The following is a 25,383-nucleotide window of genomic DNA, read 5'->3' as shown; positions in this document are numbered from 1 at the left end:
CCTTTCTGGTTTCTCTTTCTAACTGCCTCTCTCACATGATGGCTCTTTATATATTGTTAGCTCTCATCTGCACCTGCAGAGTTTCTGGATCCTTCCTGAAGCCACGATCCAGAAGAAATCTAACCAGCACAGAATACAGGCCAAGTATCTTCCCTCTATTCTCTATATTTCACTCCTGTTAATCACCCTGTGTGCGTGTGTGCATACAAACACTGTGGTCATGTCTAACTCTTTGAGACCCTATGGACTGTAGACCACCAGGCTTCTCTGTCCATGGGAGTCTCCAAGAATCCTGGAGTGTCTTGCCATGCCCTCCTCCAGGGGATCTCCCTGACCTAGGGATTAAACCTGCATCTCTATGTCTCTTGCATTGGCAGATGGGTTCTTTACCACTAGCACCACCTGGGAAACCCATTGATCACCCTACAAACATTAAAAAAATCTATTGGCAGTAATCTTCACTTATATTGGGATTTTGGCAACTAAAATTCTAGACCAGAACAGACATGTATTTCTTAGATGTTTATATGATTTTTGTGGTGCATTGAAGATGCAGGGGAAAATGTATGCCCCATATGAAACCGAACTCCAGATGTCATTACATTAACTCATCAATTTGTGCCCATCTTGAAATTCTCAGAGTTCTCGGTAAAACATGTTGAACTGTCCTGAACTATACAACACTAAAACTGTGTTAAAACAGATGAGTCATCCTGAAATGACCTATCCTGAATTCTTTGAACTGGTTTTTAAACTAAACAGGATCTTGAGAATATGGAAGAAAAATGGTTACTGTTAAGAGTGTTCGAATATTTTGATCCAGATTCCAATAAGTCCACAATGTTACAACATTTATTTGCTTATTTATTGGCTGTGTTGGGTTGTGTGTGGAGTTTGCGCTAGTTGTGGAGAGCGGGGGCTCCTCTCCAGTGGCGTGTGTGGGCTTCCGGTTGCAGTGTCTTCTCTGTTGTGGAACGTGGGCGTTCGGCACACAGGCTTCAGTAGTTGTGGCCTGGCTGGCTCAGTGGTCGGCAGGGCAGTTCTTGGGCCCTGGAGCTTGGGCTCTGTGGTTGTGGTGCACGGGCTTAGGCGTTCCATGACATGCGGGATCTTCCTGGACCAGGAATCCACCCAGTGCCCTTTGCAAGGCAGATTCTGAACCACTGGAGCACCAGGGACGCCCCGAAACATTTATTTTATTGAGTTCTAGGTTAGTATCATAGGAAAATTGAAAAAGATGAATATTTCTCTTAAAATAAAGAATCTGCCTGCAGTGTGGGAGACCTGGGTGTAGTCCCTGGGTGGGGAACATCCCTTGGGGTAGCAAATGGAAGCCCACTCCAGTATTCTTGCCTGGAAAATTCCATGGATGGAGGAGCCTGGTGGGCTGCAGTCTTGGGGTCGCAAGAGTAGGACACGACTGAATGACTGAACCACCACCGATTTAATTTTAATCCAGCAATACCTTGCAAAGATATTGCTAGAAGAGAATGATTCTTTCCTACTGCAGATCCTTTATCCTGTTTATATATATTCCAAGAACAAGAAGAATAGTATAATTTAGAGTGGGTGCTCGAGGAGTTTTCATCTTGTTTTTAAACAGGTTTATTTCCCTTAAAGATAGAGTTTTTTAGTTAAGCAAGTACAGCTAGGTATAAGTAAGGCAACCTTTAAAAAATTTTAAATGTTATGTATTCAAGTGTCGTTAATGGTCACCCACCTGCTGTCCTTGTCGTTGTGAGATGAAGCCAGCATTTCACTGGAAGGCCAGGACCCATGGCCTTGACCTTCCTTTTGTTTTAGCTGTGCTTAGCTTTGCCCCTGGGCCCAGTGGACTCAGGTCATCAAAATCTGCCCTGAAAGAGGATGAGCATTGCTGACGCTGACCTTTCTCTTCCTTCCAGGGATTCAGTGGGATAATATGTACCAGTCTCCAGAACTAGCAGGCATGACATTTGGCTGGGTTTGCTGGATGATTCTGTTTGATTCAGGACTTTATTTTGTATGTGGATGGTACTTGAACAACTTGATTCCTGGTAAGAATTCTGCACTTTATGACAAAATCACGCTAAAAAACAGTTTGAGCAATGTATGTGAATATTGGATAATTATTTGTTCTTTAAATAAGACACGAGAAAGGGTGTTGATAGGATGTGTTTTAAAGGGAGCTGAGCATGTTTGAGGAAAAAATGGTGCTTCTGAATCCTGAGACAACTGAGACCCTGTGAGGACAGGTATTGGAGGGGCCCCATGGGCCCACCATGCAGCTCTCCAGCCTGGGGGCTCCAAAAGACGTCACGGCAGAGAACCTGATTCTCAAGGTCATGTGTTTGAGGAGGATAGAGGTGAGGGAGTGAGAGCAGGAGAGCCTGGCGCTCATGTGTCTTGGGCTCCTGGAAACCAAGGTCAGGGGTTCAGAGAGCGCCACGGGGTAGGAATAAAAGGACCTGGTTCTCAGCTGGGTCAGTGGGTGGCAGGACCTGGAGTGAGCTGGGCTGGCAGCAGGGGGCTGAGCACGGGTCTGGTGGTCGGGAGTCCCCCAAACCAGAGCTGTCAGTAGTGTTGTGTGTGGAGGTGATCCAGGACCGGCTGCCCAAGGCGATGGCCCTCCCCTTTGGTCAGTTGGGGAGGAGGTACTCATGCCACATGCCTGGCTCAGCCCCAAACAACGGAGATAGCACTTCAACCTTTTTTATTTTATATATTTTAGAAATAGCTTGTAAATGGTATTATACTTTCTTGCTGAAATTGCTTGTGGTTCTGGCTATTTACTTTCCAAACAACTGGGCATTTCAAGCGGCATCTAACCTTTAAAATTAAGAACTAAAAGAGATTCTAATCATATACAAGTTGAAGGGATAGGAGAAAATAAAAAACCTTCATTCTGTTTATAAAAATATATTCTATGCTTGGAGAGTTCATGTACCATTTAAGGATGAGTAAAAATCAAAATAAAATGGGTCATTGAAAAGATTATTTTACATATGAGCAGGAAAAGTGATGCCTAAGAGGTAGAGAGAGCATAATTTAGAAATGTGATTTATTCTGGAAAAATTTAGATTGCACTGTCGTGATATTTGAATAAAATTTAAGAAAAGATGGATCTAGGAAATGAGGGAAAAATTTAACTGAGGAGGCCAAGGTGAAGGGAAGCTGGAAAAGGCTGGATGTTACCAAGAAGCCGGTTAACCACGAGGGATGTTGTAGAAGATGGTGGGATGTCAGTTTAAAATGCACAAGAAGTGGTGCAGAGGAGTGGCCATGCAGTCAGGACAGTGACATGCCCAGAGGGTGCTGGGAAAGTGAAGGATCAGGCAGCCTGTGAGCCCCAGACTCCCACCCCCAGACCGATCCTGGGCAAGAAGAGGAACCATCACGTTTCAATGAGAGAAACCTGGATTTGCAAAGTAAAGGCTCAGCACATTGCACACAAAATAATAATTTAAAAAAGCTGTATTTAGATGCAAAATGGCAGATGTCTTGGAGTTCACAGAAAAAGAAAAGAATTCAAGGTGTGTAAAGACCAGGGAATCGTGTTGCCCTTGTCCACGTGAAGATTATCAGCAGATTTGTCCCTGGATCCAGAAGAAGCTGAGTTTTTCCTTAGTCCCAGGGACCTGAGTCAAGAGGGCCCCAGGTTCTAACTTTTGTATATTCCAGTGAGGCAAAGGGGCTTGTGATGCTTAGCTAGGGCTTGGCCCCCTATTCCCGCAGGGACATTCCAGTGGAGGAGGCCCGAGTCTTAAGTGGGAAGGTGCTTCTGTCCAGACCCGAGGCCAAGGGAGGGAGACTGGTCAGACAGGGACTCCAGAGGCTTCCTGGCAGCACCTGTGAGTGAGCCTGGGGAAGAGGGAAGAGGGAAAGAGACAGAGATACATTCAGAAGACAGAGTGACCAGAGGGAAGTGGCCTGGTTGGGGCCATCTTGCAGGTTTGGCCAGGCTTTGGAGAGGAACTGGGTAAAATCTGAAAGCGGGGAGGCAGTGGCTGTGGGGAAGTGCAGAGGACAGGCTTTCCATCTGATGATGAATCTTGTGGATGTTGGGATGTGAGAGGGGCATCTCGGGCTCAGAAAGTCCTGCTATGCGGGAGGGGCAGGGCAGGGTTGGAGTAGGGGCCAGCACACCGGAGGGGTGTACCTCTATCTGTCTGCCTATCCTGGGCGTCGAGGACTCCACCACAGGTGTGGGCTCCCGTGGGGCCTGAGGATGCTCTGGGGGCACCTGTCTCCTCCTGAGGAGGTGGGGACACCTGAGACAGGTGGAGTGGGAGAGGGAGGGGCGGGTGCGTGTCTCTGCTCCACCCCCCAGCTGTCTGCCTGCCCCTGCTTGCTCGCTGTGACAGGGATAAACTGGGAGACACAGGTTCCAGCTGTGGGAAATAGAGAATCAGAAACAACGGAAAAGAGAGAAAACCAGGGTGCCCCTAGCTCAGTGTGAGAATCGGGTGAAAACGGGCCCATCAGATCACTGATCACAAATACACATGCGTGAACATCAATGCCTGACTCTCTGTTGTCAGTAAATAGAGACTGCAGTGGGGAAGGTAGCATTAAAATAAATATCAGTGTGAATCCAGTGGAGAGGAGAATGTATATCAAATTAAATATTTAAAATAGGTTTGAATAAACAGAAAGAGATGCCACATTCCTCAATGTGGCTACTTGTCATGAATATGTTGATTTTTTCCAAGTTGGTGTATGAATTTATATAATTTTAAATTATATAACATTTACTATGAAACATGTCAATGTAAAATAATGAAACTTATATAAATCATTTAAATTAAAAATACTGTTACAAGGGATTTGTTTTTAATTGATGAAATGTTTCTAAAGATTGCTAAAATATGACTTGACAACAAGTATCAAAATTTACTGAAAATGATGAAGGACTGGTGTCTGATGATTATGTAAAACCTCCATATCTGACAAGGATTAAAACAGTGGAGTACTCATGCAATAACAAAGCAGTGGAATATGTTGAAAAGTTCAGTAACCAACCCATTTATATATAGTAATTTACTCTGGGCACTTAGCTCATTTCTGTGTCTCAGCCATTGTAAACAGTGCTGTGGTGGAAATACATGTGCTTACACTGTTTCAAATTCATGTTTTCATATTCTTTGGATAAATATCCAGAAGTGGAATTTCTGGGTCATATGGTAGATCTAGACTTAATTGTTTGAGGAATTCCCATGCTGTTCTCATAGTGGCTATACCAATTTACATTTGACTAACAGTGTAGAAAGTTCTTTTCTCCACATCCTGGTTATTTCTTGTGTTTTTGATCACAGCCTTCTCAATGTCTTTTTTTGAAAAATGTCTATTTAGAGCCTCTGCCTAGTTTTTTTTAATCACATTATTTTCTTTGATGTTGAGTTGTATGTTAAAAGTATATTTTAGATGTTAATCTCTTGTCAGATATATGAGTGGGTTTCCTCATTCCTGCTCTTAAAGGGATAGCTTTCAGTTTTCCACCAGTATAATGTAACCTGTGGGTTTGTCATATATGACCTTTAATATGTTGCGGTATCCTCCTTCTGTACCCAGTTTTGGAGAGTATTTTTTTATCATAAATGCATGTCATGTCCTTTCAGATGCTTTTTCTGCAACTGTTGAGGTTACCGTATGATTTTTATCCTTCATTTTGTTGATATGGCATATCTGGTTTGGTATCAGGGTAATGTTGGCCTGGTAAAATTAATTTGGAAGCATTCCCTCCTTTTCAGTATCTTGAAAAAGTTTGAGAAGGGTAAGTATTGAATCTTTGAATGTTTGATAGCATTTACCTGTGAAGCTGCTGGTCCTAGACTTTCGTTTTGGGGGATGTTTTTACTACTATTTCAGTCTCCTTCTAGTGATCAGTCTATGCAGATTTTTTCTTTGAAATTAAATTTACTCAGTGCGTTATTTTTCGCTGCACTGGGTCTTCGGGCACATGGGCCCTCTCCGGTGGTGGTGAGGGGTGCTCCTCTCTAGCTGCGGTGCTCAGGCATCTCATTGTGGTGGGTAATCTTGTGGAGCATGGGCTCTAGGTGCAGAGGCTTCAGTAGTTGCAATGTGGGCTCAGTAGTTTTGGCACATGGGGTTAGTTGCTTTGTGGCATTGCCAAGCAGATTCCCTGGTGAGGGAAGTCCTGTTCAAATTTTCCGTTTCTTTGCATTTCAGTCTCCGAAAGTAGTATGATCCTAAGAATGTATCTCTTTCTTCTGGGTTGTCCAGTGTTTTGGTGTATAGTTTTTCATAGTATTCTCTTATAATTCTTTGTATTTCTGTGGCATCCACCATAATTTTCTGTCTTTTATTTCTGACTTTATCTGAGCCCTCTTTTTTCTTAGTGAGTCTAGCTGAAGGTATGTCAATTTTGTTTTTCTTTTCAGAGAACCAGCTCTTAGTTTCATCAGTCTTTTCTATAGTCTTTTTAGTCTCTATTTATTTCTGCTGATTTTTAATTATTTCCTCCTTTATACTGACTCCCAGCTTTGCTCGGTCTTCTTTTTCTGGTTCCTTTAGGTTTAAGGTTAAAGGTGCTGCTGCTGGTAAGTCGCTTCAGTCATGTCCGACTCTGTGCGACCCCATAGACGGCAGCCCACCAGCCTCCCCTGTCCCTGGGATTCTCCAGGGAAGACCACTGGAGTGGGTTGCCATTTCCTTCTCCAATGCGTGAAAGTGAAAAGTGAAAGTGAAGTCGCTTAGTCGTGTCCGACTCGTAGTGACCCGATGGCCTTTAGCCTACCAGGCTCCTCCGTCCATGGGATTTTCCAGGCAAGAACACCGGAGTGGGGTGCCATCGCCTTCTCCGAAGGTTAAAGGCTTAGGGCTTCCCAAGTGGCTCAGGCAGTAACGAATTGCCTTCAGTATAGGAGACCCAGGTTCAATCCCTTGGTTGGGAAGATACCCTGGAGAAGGAATGGCAACCCACTCCAATATTCTTGCTTGGGGAATTCCATATACAGAAAAGCCTGATGAGCTACAGTCCGTGGCATCACAATGAATCATAGCGACTAACACTTTCACTTTTTTTCACTTAGGTTTAAAGTTAGATTGAGGTTTTTCTGGTTTCTTGATGTATGATTGTATTACTGTAAACTTTCCTTTTAATACCACTTTTGCTGATCCCCATAGATTTTGATATGCATACTTTCATCGTTCTTCGGGTATTTCTAGATTTCTCCTTTAATTTCTTTATTGACTTGCTACTAAACTGAGCTTGCTTGTGCACAATAAGGCCAATCTACTGACCCTGAGTTGTGGTGAAGGAAAGTGCAGCCTTTATTGCAGGCACCAAGCAAGGAATCCAGGCAACTAGTGCCTCTAAGCCTTGAATGCCCCAAAGGCTTTCAGGGAAAGGTTTTTAAAGAAGAGCGAGGGAGAGGGTTGCTATGTGTGTGGTCAACTCATGGACATTCTTCTGATTGGTTGATAGTGAGGTAATTAGGAGTCAACATCATCAACCTTCGGGTTCCAACTAGTCTGGGGTCCATGTGCTTTTGGGCAGCATACAGTTAACTTCTCCCACCTGGTGGGAGTTTCTGTATCTGCAAAACAGCTCAAAGGACATGGCTCAGAATATTATCTATAGCCCTTCAGGAGGAACTAAATGCCCTTTGACTTTGTTTCATGACTAAACAATTATTATTTTGTCTTGCCCGACCATTTCACTTTGTTTCTGCATTTTTTCACTTCTCTAATTAAATATATTCTTTGGAACGCAGGGAAGGTATAGGAGGTCAAAGTTTTTCTACAACAAGAGCCAAGTGGAGAGCATAGTAGTGGTGGCAGAGGGGATCTGTCCTGGAAGGACTCCATAGGGTGCTGTGTGGTTACAGACCCAATAGCTGTCCATAGGAACTTGGAATGTTAAGTCCATGAATCAGGGCAAATTGGAAGTGGTCAAACAGGAGATGGCAAGAGTGAACATAGACATCCTAGGAATCAGTGAACTAAAATGGACTGGAATGGGTGAATTTAACTCAGCTGACCATTATATCTACTACTGTGGGCAGGAATCCCTTAGAAGAAATGGAGTAGCCATCATGGTCAACAAAAGAGTTCGAAATGCAGTACTTGGATGCAATCTTAAAAACGACAGAATGATTTCTGTTCGTTTCCAAGGCAACCCATTCAGTATTACAGTAATCAAGTCTATGCCCCAACGAGTAATGCTGAAGAAGCCGAAGTTGAACGGTTCTATGAAGACCTACAAGACTTTTTAGAACTAACACCCACAAAAGATGTCCTTTTCGTTATAGGGGCTGGAATGCAAAAGTAGGAAGTCAAGAAATACCTGGAGTAACAGGCAAATTTGGCCTTGGAGCATGGAATGAAGCAGGGCAAAGGCTAATAGAGTTTTGCCAAGAGAACGCACTGGTCATAGCAAACACCCTCTTCCAACAACACAAGAGAAGACTCTACACATGGACATCACCAGATGGTCAACACCGAAATCAGATTGATTATATTCTTTGCAGCCAAAGATGGAAAAACTCTATACCGATAGAAAAAACAAGACCAGGAGCTGACTGTGGCTCAGATCATGAACTCCTTATTGCCAAATTCAGACTTAAATTGAAGAAAGTAGGGAAAACCACTAGACCATTCAGATATGACCTAAATCAAATCCCTTATGATTATACAGTGGAAGTAAGAAATAGATGTAAGGGACTAGATCTGATAGAGTGCCTGATGAACTCTGGATGGAGGTTCATGACATTGTACAGGAGACAGGAACCAAGATCATCCCCATTGAAAAGAAATGCAAAAAGGCAAAATGGCTGTCTGAGGAGGTCTTGCAAATAGCTCTGAAAAGAAGAGACGTGAAAAGCAAAGGAGAAAAGGAAAGATATAAGCATCTGAATGCAGAGTTCCAAAGAATAGCAAGGAGAGATAAGAAAGTCTTCCTCAGCGATCAATGCAAAGAAATAGAGGAAAACAACAGAATAGGAAAAACAAGAGATCTCTTCAAGAAAATTAAAGATATCAAGGGAACATTTCATGCAAAGATAGGCTGGATAAAGGACAGAAATGGTATGGACCTAACAGAAGCAGAAGATATTAAGAAGAGGTGGCAAGAATACACAGAAGAACTGTACAAAAAAGATCTTCATGACTAAGATGATCACGATTTCGTGATCACTCACCTGGAGCCAGACATCTTGGAATGTGAAGTCAAGTGGGCCTTAGAGAGCATCACTACGAACAAAGCTAGTGGAGGTGATGGAATTCCAATTGAACTATTTCAAATCCTGAAAGATGATGCTGTGAAAGTGCTGCACTCAATATGCCAGCAAATTTTGAAAACTCAGCAGTGGCCACAGGACTGGAAAAGGTCAGTCTTCATTCCAATCCCAAAGAAAGGGAATGCCAAAGGATGCTCAAACTACCGCACAATTACACTCATCTCACACGCTAGTAAAGTCATGCTCAAAATTCTCCAAGCCAGGCTTCAGCAATATGTGAACCGTGAACTTCCAGATGTTCAAGCAGGTTTTAGAAAAGGCAGAGGCACCAGAGATCAAATTGCCAACATCCGCTGGATCATGGAGAAAGCAAGAGAGTTCCAGAAAAACATCTATTTCTGCTTCATTGACTATGCCAAAGCTTTTGACTGCGTGGATCACAGGAAACTGTGGAACATTCTGAAAGAGATGGGAATCCCAGACCACGTGACCTGCCTCTTGAGAAACCTGTATGCAGGTCAGGAAGCAACAGTTAGAACTGGACATGGAACAACAGACTGGTTCCAAATAGGAAAAGGAGTGCGTCTAGGTTGTATATTGTCACCCTGCTTATTTAACTTCTATGCAGAGTACATCATGAGGAACGCTGGGCTGGAAGAAGCACAAGCTGGAATCAAGATTGCCGGGAGAAATATCAATAACCTCAGATATGCAGATGACAGCACCCTTATGGCAGAAAGTGAAGAGGAACTCAAAGGCCTCTTGATGAAAGTGAAAGAGGAGAGTGAAAAGGTTGGCTTGAAGCTCAACATTCAGAAAACAAAGATCATGGCATCTGGTCCCATCCCTTCATGGGAAATAGATGGGGAAACAGTGGAAGCAGCGTCAGACTTTATTTTTTTTGGCTCCAAAATCACTGCAGATGCTGATTGCAGCCAGGAAATTAAAAGACGCTTACTCCTTGGAAGGAAAGTTATGACCAACCTAGATAGCATATTAAAAAGCAGAGACATTACTTTGCCAACCAAGGTCTGTCTAGTCAAGGCTATGGTTTTTCAGTGGTCATGTATGGATGTGAGAGTTGGACTGTGAAGAAAGCTGATCGCCGAAGAATTGCTGCTTTTGAACTGTGGTGCTGGAGAAGACTCTTGATATTTCCTTGGACTGCAAGGAGATCCAATCAGTCCATTCTAAAGGAGATCAATCCTGGGTGTTCATTGGAAGGACTGATGCTAAAACTGAAAGTCCAATAATTTGGTCACCTCATGTAACGAGTTGACTCACTGGAAAAGACTCTGATGCTGGGAGGTATTGGGGGCGGGAGGAGACGGGGATGACAAAGAATGAGATGGCTGGATGGCATCACCAGCTCGATGGACATGAGTTTGAGTGAACTCCGGGAGTTGGTGATGGACAGGGGGGCCTGGCGAGCTATGTCGGCAAAGAGTCGGACATGACTGAGCGACTGAACTGAACTGAACTGAGCATCCTGTTTAGTCTCCATAAATTTGTGATTTTTCCAGCTTCCTTCTAGTAGTTAATCTCTAGTTTCATATCATTGTGTTTAGAAAAGATGCTTGAAGGTATGATTTCAGTCTTCTTAAACTTATTGAGATTTGTTCTGTGTCCCAACATACAATTTATTCTTGAGCAAGTTCCAAGAGCATCTGGGAAGAATGTGTATTCCGCTGCATTTGGATGGAATGTTCTGTGTGAATCTGTTAAATCCATCTAATCTAATGTTTCTTTTAAGCCTGGTGTTCTTAGTTGTTTTTATGTCTGGTGAATCTATTAACTGATGTAAGTCGAATGTTAAGTTTGCTTAACACAGTAGTGTTGCTGTCTTTAGGTCTGTTCAGTTCAGTCGCTCAGTCGTGTCCGACTCTTTGCAACCCCATGAATCGCAGCACACCAGGCCTCCCTGTCCATCACCAACTCCCAGAGTCCACCCAAACTCATGTCCATTGAGTCGCTGTAGTCATCCAGCCATCTCACTCTCTGTCGTCCCCTTCTCCTCCTGCCCCCAATCTCTCCCAGCATCAGGGTCTTTTCCAGTGAGTCAACTTGTTTCATGAGGTGGCCAAAGGATTGGAGTTTCAGCTTTAGCATCAGTCCTTCCAATGAACACCCAGGACTGATCTCCTTTAGAATGGACTGGTTGGATTTCCTTGCAGTCTAAGGGACTCTCAAGAGTCTTCTCCAACACCACAGTGCAAAAGCATCAATTCTTCGGCGATCAGCTTTCTTCACAGTCCAACTCTCACATCCATACATGACCACTGGAAAAACCATAGCCTTGACTAGACGGACCTTTGTTGGCAATGTAATGTCTCTGCTTTTTAATATGCTCTCTAGGTTGTTAATAGTTACTTTATATATTGTGATGCTCCTGTATTAGGTGCATATATGGTAATAAGTGTTATATCTTCTTTTCAAAGAATGAGTGTTATAACTTCTTGATGACCTGTCCCTTTTAACATGACATAATATCCATCTTTGTCTTTTGTTATCTTGTTTGGCTTGAAGTCCATTTTGTCTGTGTAAGCATAGCCACCCTACTTTCTTTTGGTTTCCGTTTACTCAGAGTATCATCTTCCACCTGTTCACTTTGAGCCTGTTTTCATTTATGGAGCTGAGTCTCCTGGAGGCAGCATATGGTTGGGTCTCATTTTATATTCCATCCAGACACCCTGTGTCTTTTGATTTGTCAGTCAGCCTGTTTACGTTTAGAGTGATTGCTTATATGTGAGGATGTAGTGCTGGCATTTTATCTTTTGTGTTTTGGTTGTTCTATATCTCTATTATGTCTGTTCCCAAGGGTTCCTGTCTGCCAGTTTAGCTCGGTGATTTCCTATGAGGTTTTCTCAAGTTCCTCCTTTTTATGTTTTATGTACCTCTTTTAGATGTATGTTTCGTGCTGCTATAAGTTTTGTTTAAAATATATCAGATAATATAGTGCTTTTACTGATGATGTTGGCATCTTAACTTCATTTGCTTATATGGGTTCTATCCTTTCCCTCTTTCCCATTTATGTTTTGTCTTCTCAAACTGTCCCTTATTATGTTGTGAGCTTGTGACCCAATTAGTTATTTTTACTGCATTTTAAAAACTTGTATTCTGTAACTGTTTAACAATCTATTTTTATACAGTTTCACTTTTCTTTCTTTTCGTTTTTCTGACTGTGTACTGCCTGGCAAGGGGGATCTTAGTTCCCAACCAACCAGGGATCAGATCTGAGCCCTCTACATTGGGAGCTCCGAGTCTTAACCACTGGACTGCCAGGGAAGTCCCAGAGTTTCTCTCCTCTGATTCTGTCTGCTTACTGTCTACCTTACTCAAAGTTTTGTGTACTTTTGCCTTTTTGATTCAGATAGAAAAGCTTCTTTCAACTTTTCTTGTAAGGCAGGTCTAGTGGTGATGAGCTCTCACAGTTTGGGAAGATTTTATTTCTCTTTTGTATCTGAAGGATAACTTTGCTGGACAGAGTATCCTTGGCTGAGAGTTTGTTTTCATCTTTCAATCTTTGACTCTGATATTCCACTCTCTTCTTGCCTGTAGCTTCTGATGGGAAATCTGCTGGTAGCCTAATGGGGATTCCTTTGCACGTTACTGCCTTTTTTAGAACACTGGCTGCTTTTAAAATTCTTGCTTTATCATTTTTGACAGCTTTAATACACTGTGATAAGGTGTTTCTGTGCTGAGGTAATTACTGTAGCTTTATAGACTCATGTACCCAGTTCCTTCCCTGGGTTTGGGACATTCTCAGCTATTGTTTCCTTAACTAAACACTTTGTTCCCGTCTCTCTCTGGTCTTTCTGGGATACGCATTACCATTGCGTGTCTTTCCTGGTGGGGTTGGTTCTTCTGGAGTCTTTAAGTTTGTGTTCACGGCTCTCTCTCTTCTCCTGCGTGAGTCACTGCCAGACTTTTACCTTGGGCTCAGTACTCTCTCTTCCGAGTGGTCGGCTCTGTCCCCAGTGCTTCCTGTTTCATCGTACTTATTGAGTTTCTTACTCCACAATTTCTGTTTGGTTCTTTTTTAGAGTTTCAGCCTCTTTGGCAAAGTATTACTTCTATTCATTAATTTTATTCCTAAGCTCATTGAACTGCCTCTCTGAGTTTTCTTAAAGCTCGTTAATATTCTTCTTGACAGCTATTTTGAATTCTCTATCAGTTGGATCAGATATATCCACATCTGTCATTTCCTCGTTGGCCCAGCCTCTTCTTTCTTTCTGGAGCTATTAGTAATGCCCCACTCTCTTTCCCAGTAGCATATTGGACACCTTCTGACCGGGGCGTGGGTTGGGGGTAGGTGGGGGTCATCTTTCTGGTGTCATATCTTTTTTCTCTTCATACTGGTCATGGGGTTGGTTGTCATTTCCTCCTCCAGTGGACCATGTTTTGTCAGAACTCTTCTCTGTGACCTGTCTGTCTTGGGTGGCCCTGCATGGCATGGTTCATAGATTCATGGAGTTATGTAAGACTCTTCACCACAAGGCTGTGGTTCCTGAAAGGTGATTCAAGTTGGCCTGGAACTCAGCATTAAAAAATTAAGATCATGACATCCAGTCCCATCACTTCATGGCAAATAGAAGGGGAAAAAGTGGAACCAGTGACAGATTTTATTTTCTTGGGCTCCAAAGTCACTGCGGATGGTGACTGCAGCCATAAAATTAAAAGATGTTTGCTCCCTGGAAGGAAAGCAGTGACAAACCTAGACAGCTATTAAAAAGCAGAGATACCACTTTGCCAACAAAGGCCCACATAGTCAAAACTATGGTTTTTCCAGTAGTCATGTATGGATGTGAGAGTTGGACCATAAATAGAGTTGATTGCTGAAGAATTGATGTTTTGAATAGTGGTGTTGGAGAAGACTCTTGAGAGTCCAGTCAATCCTAAAGAAAATCAATCCTGAATATTCACTGGAAGGACCCATGCTGAAGCTGAAGATCCAACACTTTGGCCACCTGATGTGAAGAGCTGACTCATTGGAAAAGACCCTGATTCTGGGCAAGATTGAAGGCAAAAGGAGAAGTGGCGACCGAGAATGAAATGATTAGATAGCATTGCTGACTCAATGGACAAACTCTGGGAGATAGTGAAGGACAGAGGAGCCTGGTGTGCTGCAGTCCGTGGGGTTACAAAGAGTCAGACACGACTGAGGCATTGAACAGCAACAAGAACAAATCAGAATACTAAATTCTTTGTTTGATATCTGAAGAATTGTCATTTTGTCTCTGCGATACCTTGATATTATGTTTTTTTTTGTGTGTGTGAAACTGGATGGATTTCTCTTCTGCTGGTATATTTGAAGTAGTAAACACCTTTCTCATTTCAGTAAAGCTTTTTTTACTTTGATTCTGAGTTCAGCAGATTGATGTTTAGAGGCCTTTTTCCTGGTTTTTCAGTAGGTGGTGCTGTAACTCAAGTTTTTGGGTTCTCTTACCTGAGTGGCCTCTGGCTGCATTTGAAACTCAGTGCACTAGACGCTTCCCCACTGCTTGTTGTCGCTCTGTGTGTCTCTGGGGTCATGGGTCCCTGCTGTCGCTGGCGTTGCTGCTGAGGGGTCACTGGGATGGAGTACGCCCCCACCCCCATGTTGGGGGTTGCCTGGGTCATGTCACTGCGCCCTAGTATGGAGAGTTGGAGCAGGAATGGGCTGGGGTGGCTGGCGTCTCCCTGGGTCTGGGGTTGTCCAGTTGGTTTGTGGGTGCCATTGCCTCAGGCAGGGGATGAGGCATCTGGAGGGGCTGGGGTTGTCAGCCTTCTCCCTGTGGCTGTGGGCACCTCTGTGCTGGAAGTTGGGGTCCAGGGCACCACACCCCTGCTGCTGTGGTTCTCTGCCTGGGGCTTCAGCATCCGCTGCTGCGGTCCCCAGTGGGGAGGGGGTATGAAGGACAGAGGAGCCTGGTGTGCTGCAGTCCATGGGGTCGCAGAGCCGGACATGACTGAGTGACTGAACAGCACAGCAGCAAATCACGTATGTCACTGACTTATGTGACTGTAAGCTTGGTTTCTGGAGAACTGTCATCCTGACTCTGTGATGCCTTGTTACTATGGTTTTTGGTAACCTGACCTCATGGAGCATCCCCAGGTAGGGATTGCGGGTCCCACCTCCTCTGCTCTGCTAATCCTGCTTCCTTGGTGTTCCAGTGCACCCACCTTCAGACACACAGGTGTGGGGGTCTCTCCGGGGTCCTGGTGTGGTAGGCAGAGGAACCTTTGCTGAGTCATGGGTGTTTTACTAGTTGTAGATTGAAGCAGGGAGAGGAAGAGGGCATCTTATGTCCCCTGATGCTGACCTTGAATCAAAGTTCGCATTTTTAATGGAAGGGAAAGGATATAGAATTCAGTCAATCCACTAGTGAGGAAAATATTACTCATTCATAAATTCATCAAAAGTGATATCATTAAAATAATGAACAAATAGGAAAAGTATGGTTTTAAAGAGAGGGAAGGCCTTTTGCACCTTTGCATTAATGCCAAGGACATAAATGATAAAAATCACTGGTTTCTGACTCACAGAATGAACCATAACAGTGAACTTATGGTTGCTGGGGCAGGAAGAATGGTTGGAAGGGATAGTTAGGGAGTTTGGGATGGACATGTGCACACTGCTGTTTTCAAAATGGTCCAACAGGGCCCTACTGGGTAGCACAGGGAACTCTGCTCAGTGTTATGTGGCGGCTAGGATGGGAGGCAGTTTGGGGGAGAATGGACACATGTGTATCTATGGCTGAGTTTCTTTGCTGTCCACCTGAAACTATCTCAACGTTGTTTATCAGTTATACTCCAATATAAAGTAAAATGTTTAAAAAAACACAAAAAAACAAAAAATCACCAGTTTCTATTATGAGAATTTAGAATAGTATTTCAAAACTCCAAATGAAAATTACAATATGCTTTTCAAAGTTATAGAAGCTATTAAATGAGTATATGAAAATTGAAATTCTTGAGTCAAATTTTAAAAACATATATCTCAGTGGCTATCCTAGCAAATAACTTGAACCATTTGTTAGAAAGTGAAGTTTATATTTAGTGAATTTATAAAAAACTTTAATGAGCACACTAAAGTATAAATTTGCAAATACATAGAAGATAGTTTTTCTTCTCTATGATAAAAATTACAGTAACTAATGCAGAAGATAAATTGTAAAAACTGACTATATTTTCTTTTTTGTTTTTTCAACATGCTAAATAATAAGAGGGAAAGAAAGGAAAAAATTTTGGAGAGGTGGTAGTGCAAAAGACAACATAGAAAGGAGAGAGACATGTTTTGGGAATGTGACATACACTTTATAGTAGTTAGAAGAAACCGAACCCTTGAGGGAGGTATCTGGTGCTCAGAAATCCCACTTTCTAAATCACATTTAAGGGTAAGAAAAGGAAGCTTGGGTGGGCTCCTGGAGGAGGGGAAGTCAGCTTAGAAAGGCTGAAAGATGGCAGGAATTTCTCAGGAGGGAGGAAATGCTGAGTCATTCCTTGTTGTGTGAGTCAGCAGAAGATCAGCCAAGCTGCTGATTTTTAGAGAGTATTTGATTTTTTTCTAAAAGGTAAATAAGGTCAACTTGGGGCTCAGAGGGGAAGGAAAATTCATTTTCCTTAATTGACCAGGAGACCTAAAAGCCCAAGTTGCTTATCTTTTGGAAAGAGCATAGTCATGAGGGCCACTCTGGGTTGGGGAGCCCATGCCTCTGGCTCCTCTCTTGCTGCTCCACTAAGGCCCATGTGTCTCCTGGCTCCTCTGCTGTCCCTGCAGCAACAGCCCACTGTCTCCAGGCGCCAAACTTGCTGCCCACTCTTCTCCTGGTGCGTTTCTGTCCCTTAAGCTTCCACCAGTAAAATGAGCGCCAAATCAACTCTCTCCTCCCACCTCTGACCAGGGCAGAACCTCACCCCTCAATCAGACCCCCATGCTGCCTCATGCAGGGGACACCTCCATTTTGCCTGCACGTCTCACGGGGTCTGTAACCTGGATATGCTTGGGATTCCCTCCAGGTTCAGACTCTACTCCTCACAATGGGGAGTGAAGGCAGAGAACCTGGAAGCAACCTTTGCGTGAGGAATGCCCCTCTCTGCATTTTGTGTAGAGAATTTGAGTGGGTTTTTGTACTTCTCTTTGTGGCTGAACTAGCAGCTAGTTAGGAAGAAGACCAAAGTCTGTTCCAAGATAAAAGATCAAAACTCCAAGATCTTTGTAACACGATATAAAAATAAAAAGACACAGGGTTTACCAGAGATGACAATAAATATTTTTCCTTTTTTTAAATCATGAAATTCCTTTATTCTTCATTTCAGAAGTTAAAAGAACAACTGTGATTGGTAGTTTCAGTTCAGTTGCTCAGTCGTGTCCGACTCTTTTTGACCCCATGAATCACAGCACACCAGGCCTCCCTGTCCATCACCAACTCCCGGAGTTCATTCAAACTCATGTCCATCGAGTCGGTGATGCCATCCAGCCATCTCATTCTCTGTCGTCCCCTTCTCCTCCTGCCTGCAATCCTTCCCGTGTATCCTTAAATAACATCGAGTATTTATTTTCAACTTTGATGAAGTCTGCCAATGATAACAAAAAATGAAATTGCTAGAAAATATCATTGAACTCTCAGATCCATAAGTACTAACTACAGTTTCTAGGCACTCTCTGACTCAGCACACTTATTTTTTTGGGGGGGAGGTGAATAAATTTTATTGTTTAATAATTTTCAGAACCTCTTTACTTAAGCAAGATACAGTGATGATAGAAGTAGAAGGATTTCTAAAGAGCATCCTGTCCAAGGTGACAAATGAGTTTCAAATGAGTGACAAATGATACTTCCAGTGTCATTCATACTCTCTTTTTAAGACAATTATTTTTAACACACCCTTGACTCTCATAAGATGAAAGTCACAGATAATAAAGCCTACCTATATACATATGTGAATCTTACAGGTGATTTAAAAAATTAGTGTAATGTCTTAACTGTAATATAAAAGAGAAAGCAATTCATAATGAAATAACATATGAATTCTCAATGGTCAACCAAGACTTTATCAAAACACAGAATGAGGTAGATACTCAGATGCTTGACATAAAATTGTATTTAAGGGAAGGAAAATGATCAGAAAGCATTGGTACTAAAAATAGAAGAAATATATGAGAGGAGATGAAGATGGAGACTAAAATAAAGCTAATATTAAGGTAAGGAGTACCAGATAAGACTTGTTTGTATATGATAAAAAATATGGAAATAACATTAATTAACATAGAAAAAATGTGAAAGGAAAAATTAGACACAAATGGAGTAGATAAAAGAATGCTATTTTGGTAAATCATCTGGGTCTTATTTAACAGTGTATGATCAGATAATTCCCTAGGTCATTTCACAGGACTGGTAATGGTGAAGCCGCAGATACATCTGTCTTATAATTTCACCCAGTGTCAGAGCCTCCATTCAGACTCCAGGTTTTTAGATTTTAAGTATCATGTTCTGTTGCCAGTGACGGGAAATGGAGGGCGGGTGGGACAAAAGAACAGTAATAAAGAGGGTTTGAGGAGGAGACGGGGTGAATACCTGAGAACAGAGTCAGAGTGAGATTGAAATCTAACAGGAAGCCTCCATATGAATCATTTTAATGTGCAGTTTTACACAATGGATTTCTTACTATTGTGCTATAATGCTTATATATACACATGTAATGACAATAATGCAAAACCGTTTCCAGAAAACCGTTATGGGTGAGATTTAGTGCATTCATAAAACTGCTCCCATAAGCACCTTTGGTTCGAGTTTGCTCGAAGCGTCTCAGCTCTCTTGTCCTATGTCTGTGGGTCCTGTGCTAAGCTGTGGCCACTGTCATGATGCACTGCAGACCGACAGCAAGTTGCTGCCACACTCACGATGGGGTTTCCTGAAATGATGAACAACTTCCCCGTCAGATCATCTTTCACTGGGTGTTAAGGCGGTTGCACTCCTGGAGAATGCAGTATGTAATGAAATTGCACAGAAACTCTGGGTTTCTGTGTTCGGCACTCACATAAACAAGGGCTTGTCCCCTGTATGAGTGTGTGTGGTGGTCCCCCAGGGCACTGGTCAGGGACAGGTCTTCCCTTTGTAGGATTCCTGCCCTCTAGGTGCCTGCCCACTGGAGGGGATTTGTGTAGTTGCTGCTCATTCATCCATTCATCAGGCCTTTTTATTCTAAAATAAGTATAAATTCCTGCTGATGTGATGTGCTGGGACTTTCCTGACCCCGGAGAGACTGCAGGGGCAGGGACCCATTCTACCCTACAAATGAATCCCTGGAGACGGTGAAGGCTATGCCCAAGAGCATGCCTTTCACACTCAACACAGGAAATCTGGGCCATACCCCAGCCTCTGCTACATGCTTCCACCCTCTGGCCACTGTCTCCTGCCCTTGCCACCCAAGGCCAGGAACAGACAATCAGGGGGAGCCCTGTGCCCAGAGCCCAAGGGCATTACCCAGACTGACTGGTCCTAAGCCTGCTCACCCATTCCTTCCAGGGAAACTACAGTACAAACCATTGTCCACGATTCCCCTGGCTTCCTCTGCTTCCTGCCCAGCTTTGGTGCTTCTCCAGGAGGCCCTGCCAGGTGTGGCATGTCCCTCCTCTTGGGAATGGGGTTGACCAGGCTCTGGTGGCTTCACTGTGCCTGAATAATAATGACTCCCACATTTAAAAACACCAGTTCACTCTGCCAACCCAAAGAACCCCTTCCCACACCTCCAGGGCTCCCTGGAGGGCTCCCAGGCACTTGGTGCTCAGTCACTTCAGTTGTGTCTGATTCTTTGTGACCCCATGGACTATAGCCCACCAGGCCCCTCTGTCCATGGGATTCTCCAGGCAAGAATACTGGAGTGGGCTGCCATTACCTCCTCCAGGAGGTCTTCCTGACCCAGGGACTGAACCTGCATCTCCTGCTCTTTATCGATGCGCCATCAGGGCCATGCCACTGAGGCACTTGGGGATCAGGACAATCACTGTGTGGCGGTCCCCCTGGGCAGGAGGGTCTCCCCGGCTTGGGGGTGGATGACAGCTTTCTGTCTCACACATGTATGTGCACCCCACACAAGTGCTTTCTCTGTATTTTCTTTCTTTCTTTCTTTTTTTTTTTTTGATGAAGCCATGGTGTGGAAACTGAGCCTGGCATTTCCCAGACTTGGTGTCTGAGGGGGATGCCCTGCAGACCCAGAGTCACAGATGACGCAGTCACAGGTCACTGCTGCCAGCAGGGTTCTTTGTCCACTGCAGGGCCCCCAAGCTCCACTCAGTGCAAGAGCAAGCATCTGGTCCTCTTTGGGAGCTCCTTTCATGAACTCTTGTTTATCTCCAGCCGGACTGGGTTTGGCCCCACCTATCTCATATCCCTGGCTTCTTCCTGCACCGCTGTCAGTTTAGAAGAAGCACTGATTAGCTTCCTGGTCCATGCAGGCTCCTGGTTTACACCCTCAAGGAGCAGACTCTGGATGGACTGAGGGCCTTCACTTGTATTAATTTTCCCATTATACTTGGTGACGTGAGCAGGGCACCCAAGAATCAGGTGTGACTTTAGGAGCAAGAGCCAAGGGCAGGGGAGAGCTGATTGGCCTCTGTGATGCCTGGGCCTTGGCCCCTCCCCGTCTGCTTAGATTAATAGGTTAATTAGGAGGATTTGAAAGTCCAGACAGAGCAGAGTGAGGGTGGTTTAATTAGCAAACCAGCCATTAATATTCAATCTACTTCTAATTTGTTTTTCTGACTGAATGGCTTCTCCCATTCTGCCTCCTCCTTCCCATCCCTGCAGCCGTGACCCTGGCTTAGGCCTCAGGCATCCCACCTGGACCTCTCAGCTTCCTCCCAATGCCGGTCCAGGCCTCCAGGCACCCCCCACCTCACCTCTGCTAATTCACAGCCTGTGCCTAACTCCCTGCATCTGATCCCACCTGCTCTTAACAGGCGGGGCCGCTTCTGCTGGCTGTGGCTGCTCCTGAGCTTGGTCATGGTCACCCGGGTGAGGTCCCAGCAGGAAACTACTGCTGTTCGAACAGGCCAGAGGGAAGGAAGGCAGCCGCTGGCATCACAAACTGGTTTTCCTGATATGTTTGTTGCTCACTCTCTTTTATTTCCATGGACTTGTCATTCACGCGAGTGCCCAAGGCTCCCACCAGATGGTTGAAGACAGTAGAGTCCAGGAGCCAAGGCAGGCACTCTGCTGGTTTGAAGGGGCTGATGGGCAGGTGCTCCCAGAGGCCGCTGGCAGCTCATTGTGTGGCTTCTGCAGCCTCTTGTCCCAGACGGCCTTGCTGCCTCCCTTCCGCTTGGGGAGGAGAGGTGACAGCCCTGCCCCCGTGGACAGTGTTTTCAGGACCCTGGATAGTGCCTGGAACTGCGCAAGTGCAGTGCAGGCTGTGATGGGACCTAAGTACTGCTCCTCTTCTTCCCAGTAAGGCACGGTCATTAGTACGTGAGGGCTTGGGGAATACTCCGTGTGCTCTGTTCAGTGTGGTCTGCCATTACAGAGCACACAGGCTGCGACTTAAAGAGGTGTTTATTCTCTCACAGCTCTGGGCTCCAGACATCTATCTCCTCTTTCCATCTCCTCCCCGTGTCCTCACGTGGCCGTCCTTTTGTGAGTGTCTATGTCCTCATCCCTTATAAGAACACCAGTTCTGCTGGGTCAGGGCCCACCCCCATGACCTCATTATATCTTAATCACCTCTTTAAAGATTCTTCCTCCAAATACAGTCACATTCCAAGTTACCAAGACTAAGACTCCAACAACCCATGACAGGTAGTAAATACCGGACCAAACACCAGCTCAGCGTCTCCCTTCACATCAAAAGACAAGGGACCCAGTGCTCTTCTTTGCAGTCACCTCTTTGTGTGGAGTGGGTGAGGGACTGTGTGTCTCTTCTGTGCTTTGTGGTCAGAGAGCTAAAACATGAAACAGTCTGCGTGGAGGTCTTTATCTCCTCAATCAGTTGGAGAATTTAGACCACCATCAGACTTAAGCTAGTCTGACTGTGTTGAAAGAAACCTGAGAAGCATTAATAATTAAATCCCCTTTCATTTCAACATATAATGGGGCAGTGACTATTAAGTGGACGAAATGAATTTGGAGAATCCATTTGAAGAATGGCAGTATGTCTCACACAGAAATGTTAGCACTCTGAATTATCCTTCTCTGTAGGGTTTTAATTGATTAATTTCTTCAGCTTTTAATCATGTGTAGTAATCCATGGAGATGGCAAAGACATACTGGAAGAGTGACAGCTAAACAGGAGGGGGAAGGGTGGGGGAACATTCCCTAATTATTTAATGTTAGTCTTCTAATAAATACCTGCCTGTTTGTTGAACACCTGCTCAGATGACTTTTTGTGGGAAGGAGATGTGAAGACATCACAGGGGGCCCTGGCCAGGCCGAGGGAGGCTGGGGGCTGATGCTCTGTCCCCTGTGGTCACAGGTTCATGTAACGGATGTGGATCGAACATGATAAGATGGGACAAATTTTTATAGTAATTTAGCTAAGATATTCCACTACAGAATCTTCTTCTAAGTAGAAAAACAAGCAAATTGATTTAAACTCATCTTATTTTTTTAGGAACTTTTGGTTTGAGGAAACCGTGGTATTTCCCCTTCACCGCATCCTACTGGAAGGGCGTGTGTGGGCTAGTGGTGAAAAGGCAGAGCCGGGCCAGTTCTGACCTGTTCTCCTCTAGTGAGAGCTTGGATGGCCGAGGTGGGTAAGGGGAGTGTTGGAGGCATGTTTCTCCTGACAGTCATCTTTGGTTTTGGCTCTCCTTACCAGCTGAGCCTTTGTAACTGAGTGCATGGCTGCCCAGAGGCTACCTTCCACACCACATGGGCAGGAACCCGTGTCAGTGTCACTGTTCACAGCGTCCTCTGTGTCTCTGCTGTAACTCAGCTAAACGAAGCTTTATCTCTAACATGACTTTGTGTTAATAATAAAACTAAAGGTGGACAGCTCCTGAGGTATAATACACTTTAGAATGTTCAGTGTTTCACAGGTGCTAGTTTATTCCAGGCTGCATGAGAGAGAGACTGTCCCTGCCCCTACAAATGGGGACATGCTTCCCAGGAGACTTGGTGGGCATCTGCCCTGGCCTCAGGCTCGTTCACAGAGCACAGCTTTTGGGAAAAAAAAAATCTATGGATAAACAGGTTCTCACCATGATAATTTTATACTATAAGTCAATATTATAATTTTCTAACTATACAAGCCAGAAGTAAAAATCTTACAGAGCATTTGGATCAGCACCACCTATTAATGGTCACCTCTGGAGACTTTTGAAGTCTGTATTTTGGACTGCATTTTCCTCACAAATACAAGTGCAAATACAAATCTCATAGAAAATTTGGATCAGCATCACCTATTAACAGTCACCTCTGGAGACTTGATGGAGAAGGCAATGGCAAGCCACTCCAGTACTCTTGCCTAGAAAATCCCATGGATGGAGGAGCCTGGTAGGCTGCAGTCCATGGGGTCGCTACGAGTCAGACACGACTGAGCGACTTCACTTTCACACATTGGAGAAGGAAATGGCAACCCACTCCAGTGTTCTTGCCTGGAGAATCCCAGGGACGGGGGAGCCTGGTGGGCTGCTGTCTACGGGGTCACACAGAGTCGGACACGACTGAAGTGATTTAGCAGCAACAGCAGCAGCTGGAGACTTGAAGTCTTCTCAGGGTGGACTGCATTTTCCTCACAAATACAAATACAAATCTTACAGAAGATTTGGATCAGCACCTCCTATTAACAGTCACCTCTGGAGACTGTCAGTCATGTGTAACTAATCTGATTTTGTTCTTCTGTGTATATGTATATACAAACACGTTTGTTTATTTTTATTTTCTTGCAAAATGTATAACATAAGGGCACAGAACCTTGCAGTCACTGCTCTCATTTAAGTTTAGCCATCATATAATGTGCCTCTTGACTTAGGTAGAGAAAGATTTTGGAATTGCTTCATAAGTTTCACAAAGCTAGAATTCGAGCCTGAGGTAGCCGCTGGGTTATTACGTGTGAACATTGTTTTGGAGACTTTTGAAGTCTTCTCAGGATGGACTGCATTTTCCTCACAGGCTCATCCCTGCAAAATGGGGAAGGAGAGCTGGAAGGAGGCTCCCCTGGCGTTGTCCTGCTTTCTGTGACCAAGGAGCATGATCGCCACAAGACGGGGGTCTGGGACCTGACCCTGACCTTCCACAGGGGCCAGATCACCGCGCTGCTGGGGACCAATGGCGCTGGGAAGACCACCGTCATGTGAGTCCCACTCCCCTTTCTCCCGCCTCCCCCCCGGGCTTCGGTTCTTAGAGATGTGTTTTCCTGTGAGACACCGGCTGGATCCCTGTTTGGTTTATCTTTGTTCAGTTTCAGTTGTTGTTCTTTGGTTGCTAAGTCGTTTCTGACTCATTGTGACCCCGTAGACTGCAGCACACCAGGCTTGTCTGTTCTTTACTGTCTCCTGGAGTTTACTCACATTTGTGTCCGCTGAGCCGGAGATGCTATCCAGCCATCTCAGTACAGAGTTCACAGACACATCAGAAAGACAGCCCTCTCGCTAGAGCAGACTCAGGGGTCTGGGTGGGGGGATCTTTTAAAATAAATTTAATTCTTCTTTTATTGCCCGCAAAATATTCATGGGTTTACTCTGGGCTTTGAAAGTCTTATGACATTCTTTTACCCCCTCTAAGTTTAATTCTGCTTGCATACCTAGAGGAAGATGAAATTTTAATGACGTCTGCAAATTTTTTAACACTTCAGTATTTTTCTTTCATATTCTGCTTTTTATGTGGTGGTGTTTTTGTGAAGCCTTTATGTTTGATATGGGATCCAGTGGTTCCAGGTTTGTTTAAAGAATCGAATCATGTGATCCCAGAGAAAGAATGAGCTGAAACACTCGCAGTCCACAAAACAGCCACAAGTTGGCTGTGGAAATGGGGCATTTTTAAGGCCAAACCACCCAAATTAGGGAATTTCTGTTTTGAACAAATGACTTTCTTTTTGTTCTTTGCTAGTAGGGCTAAATAAACTATGTTTTGTTAACGCAAGGAAAGGGACTATTTACTTCAAGATTCTTAACAAAAGTAGAAAAATAATATTCAAAAAGCTTCAGCAATTTATTGACAATTTATTGACAATAAGTTGAAAAGAAACATCTCTTTTCTTGGATGCTGAAAAAGAACTGAAGATTTCATGA

At 44.1% G+C, this 25,383-nt stretch overlaps 1 protein-coding gene across 1 annotated transcript in view; it reads left to right on the top strand.

The window, feature by feature from the left end:
* The window catches only part of ABCA13 (ATP binding cassette subfamily A member 13), a 338,145-nt gene that overhangs the window by 86,070 nt on the left and 226,692 nt on the right, over nt 1-25,383 (top strand). The window contains exons 20-22 of the mRNA XM_088834807.1: nt 1,905-2,036; nt 22,764-22,901; nt 24,266-24,446. Coding sequence (XP_088690933.1) covers nt 1,905-2,036; nt 22,764-22,901; nt 24,266-24,446 — 451 coding nt within the window. The remainder of the gene's footprint in view (nt 1-1,904; nt 2,037-22,763; nt 22,902-24,265; nt 24,447-25,383) is intronic.

Source organism: Moschus berezovskii, chromosome 3 (genome assembly GCF_049115385.1).
Source record: "Moschus berezovskii isolate FMDL1 chromosome 3, NW_MosBer_1.0, whole genome shotgun sequence".
Lineage (NCBI taxonomy): Eukaryota > Metazoa > Chordata > Mammalia > Artiodactyla > Moschidae > Moschus > Moschus berezovskii.
Note: the sequence above shows the minus strand (reverse complement) of the source record. Positions and strands in the feature narration are given on the sequence as shown.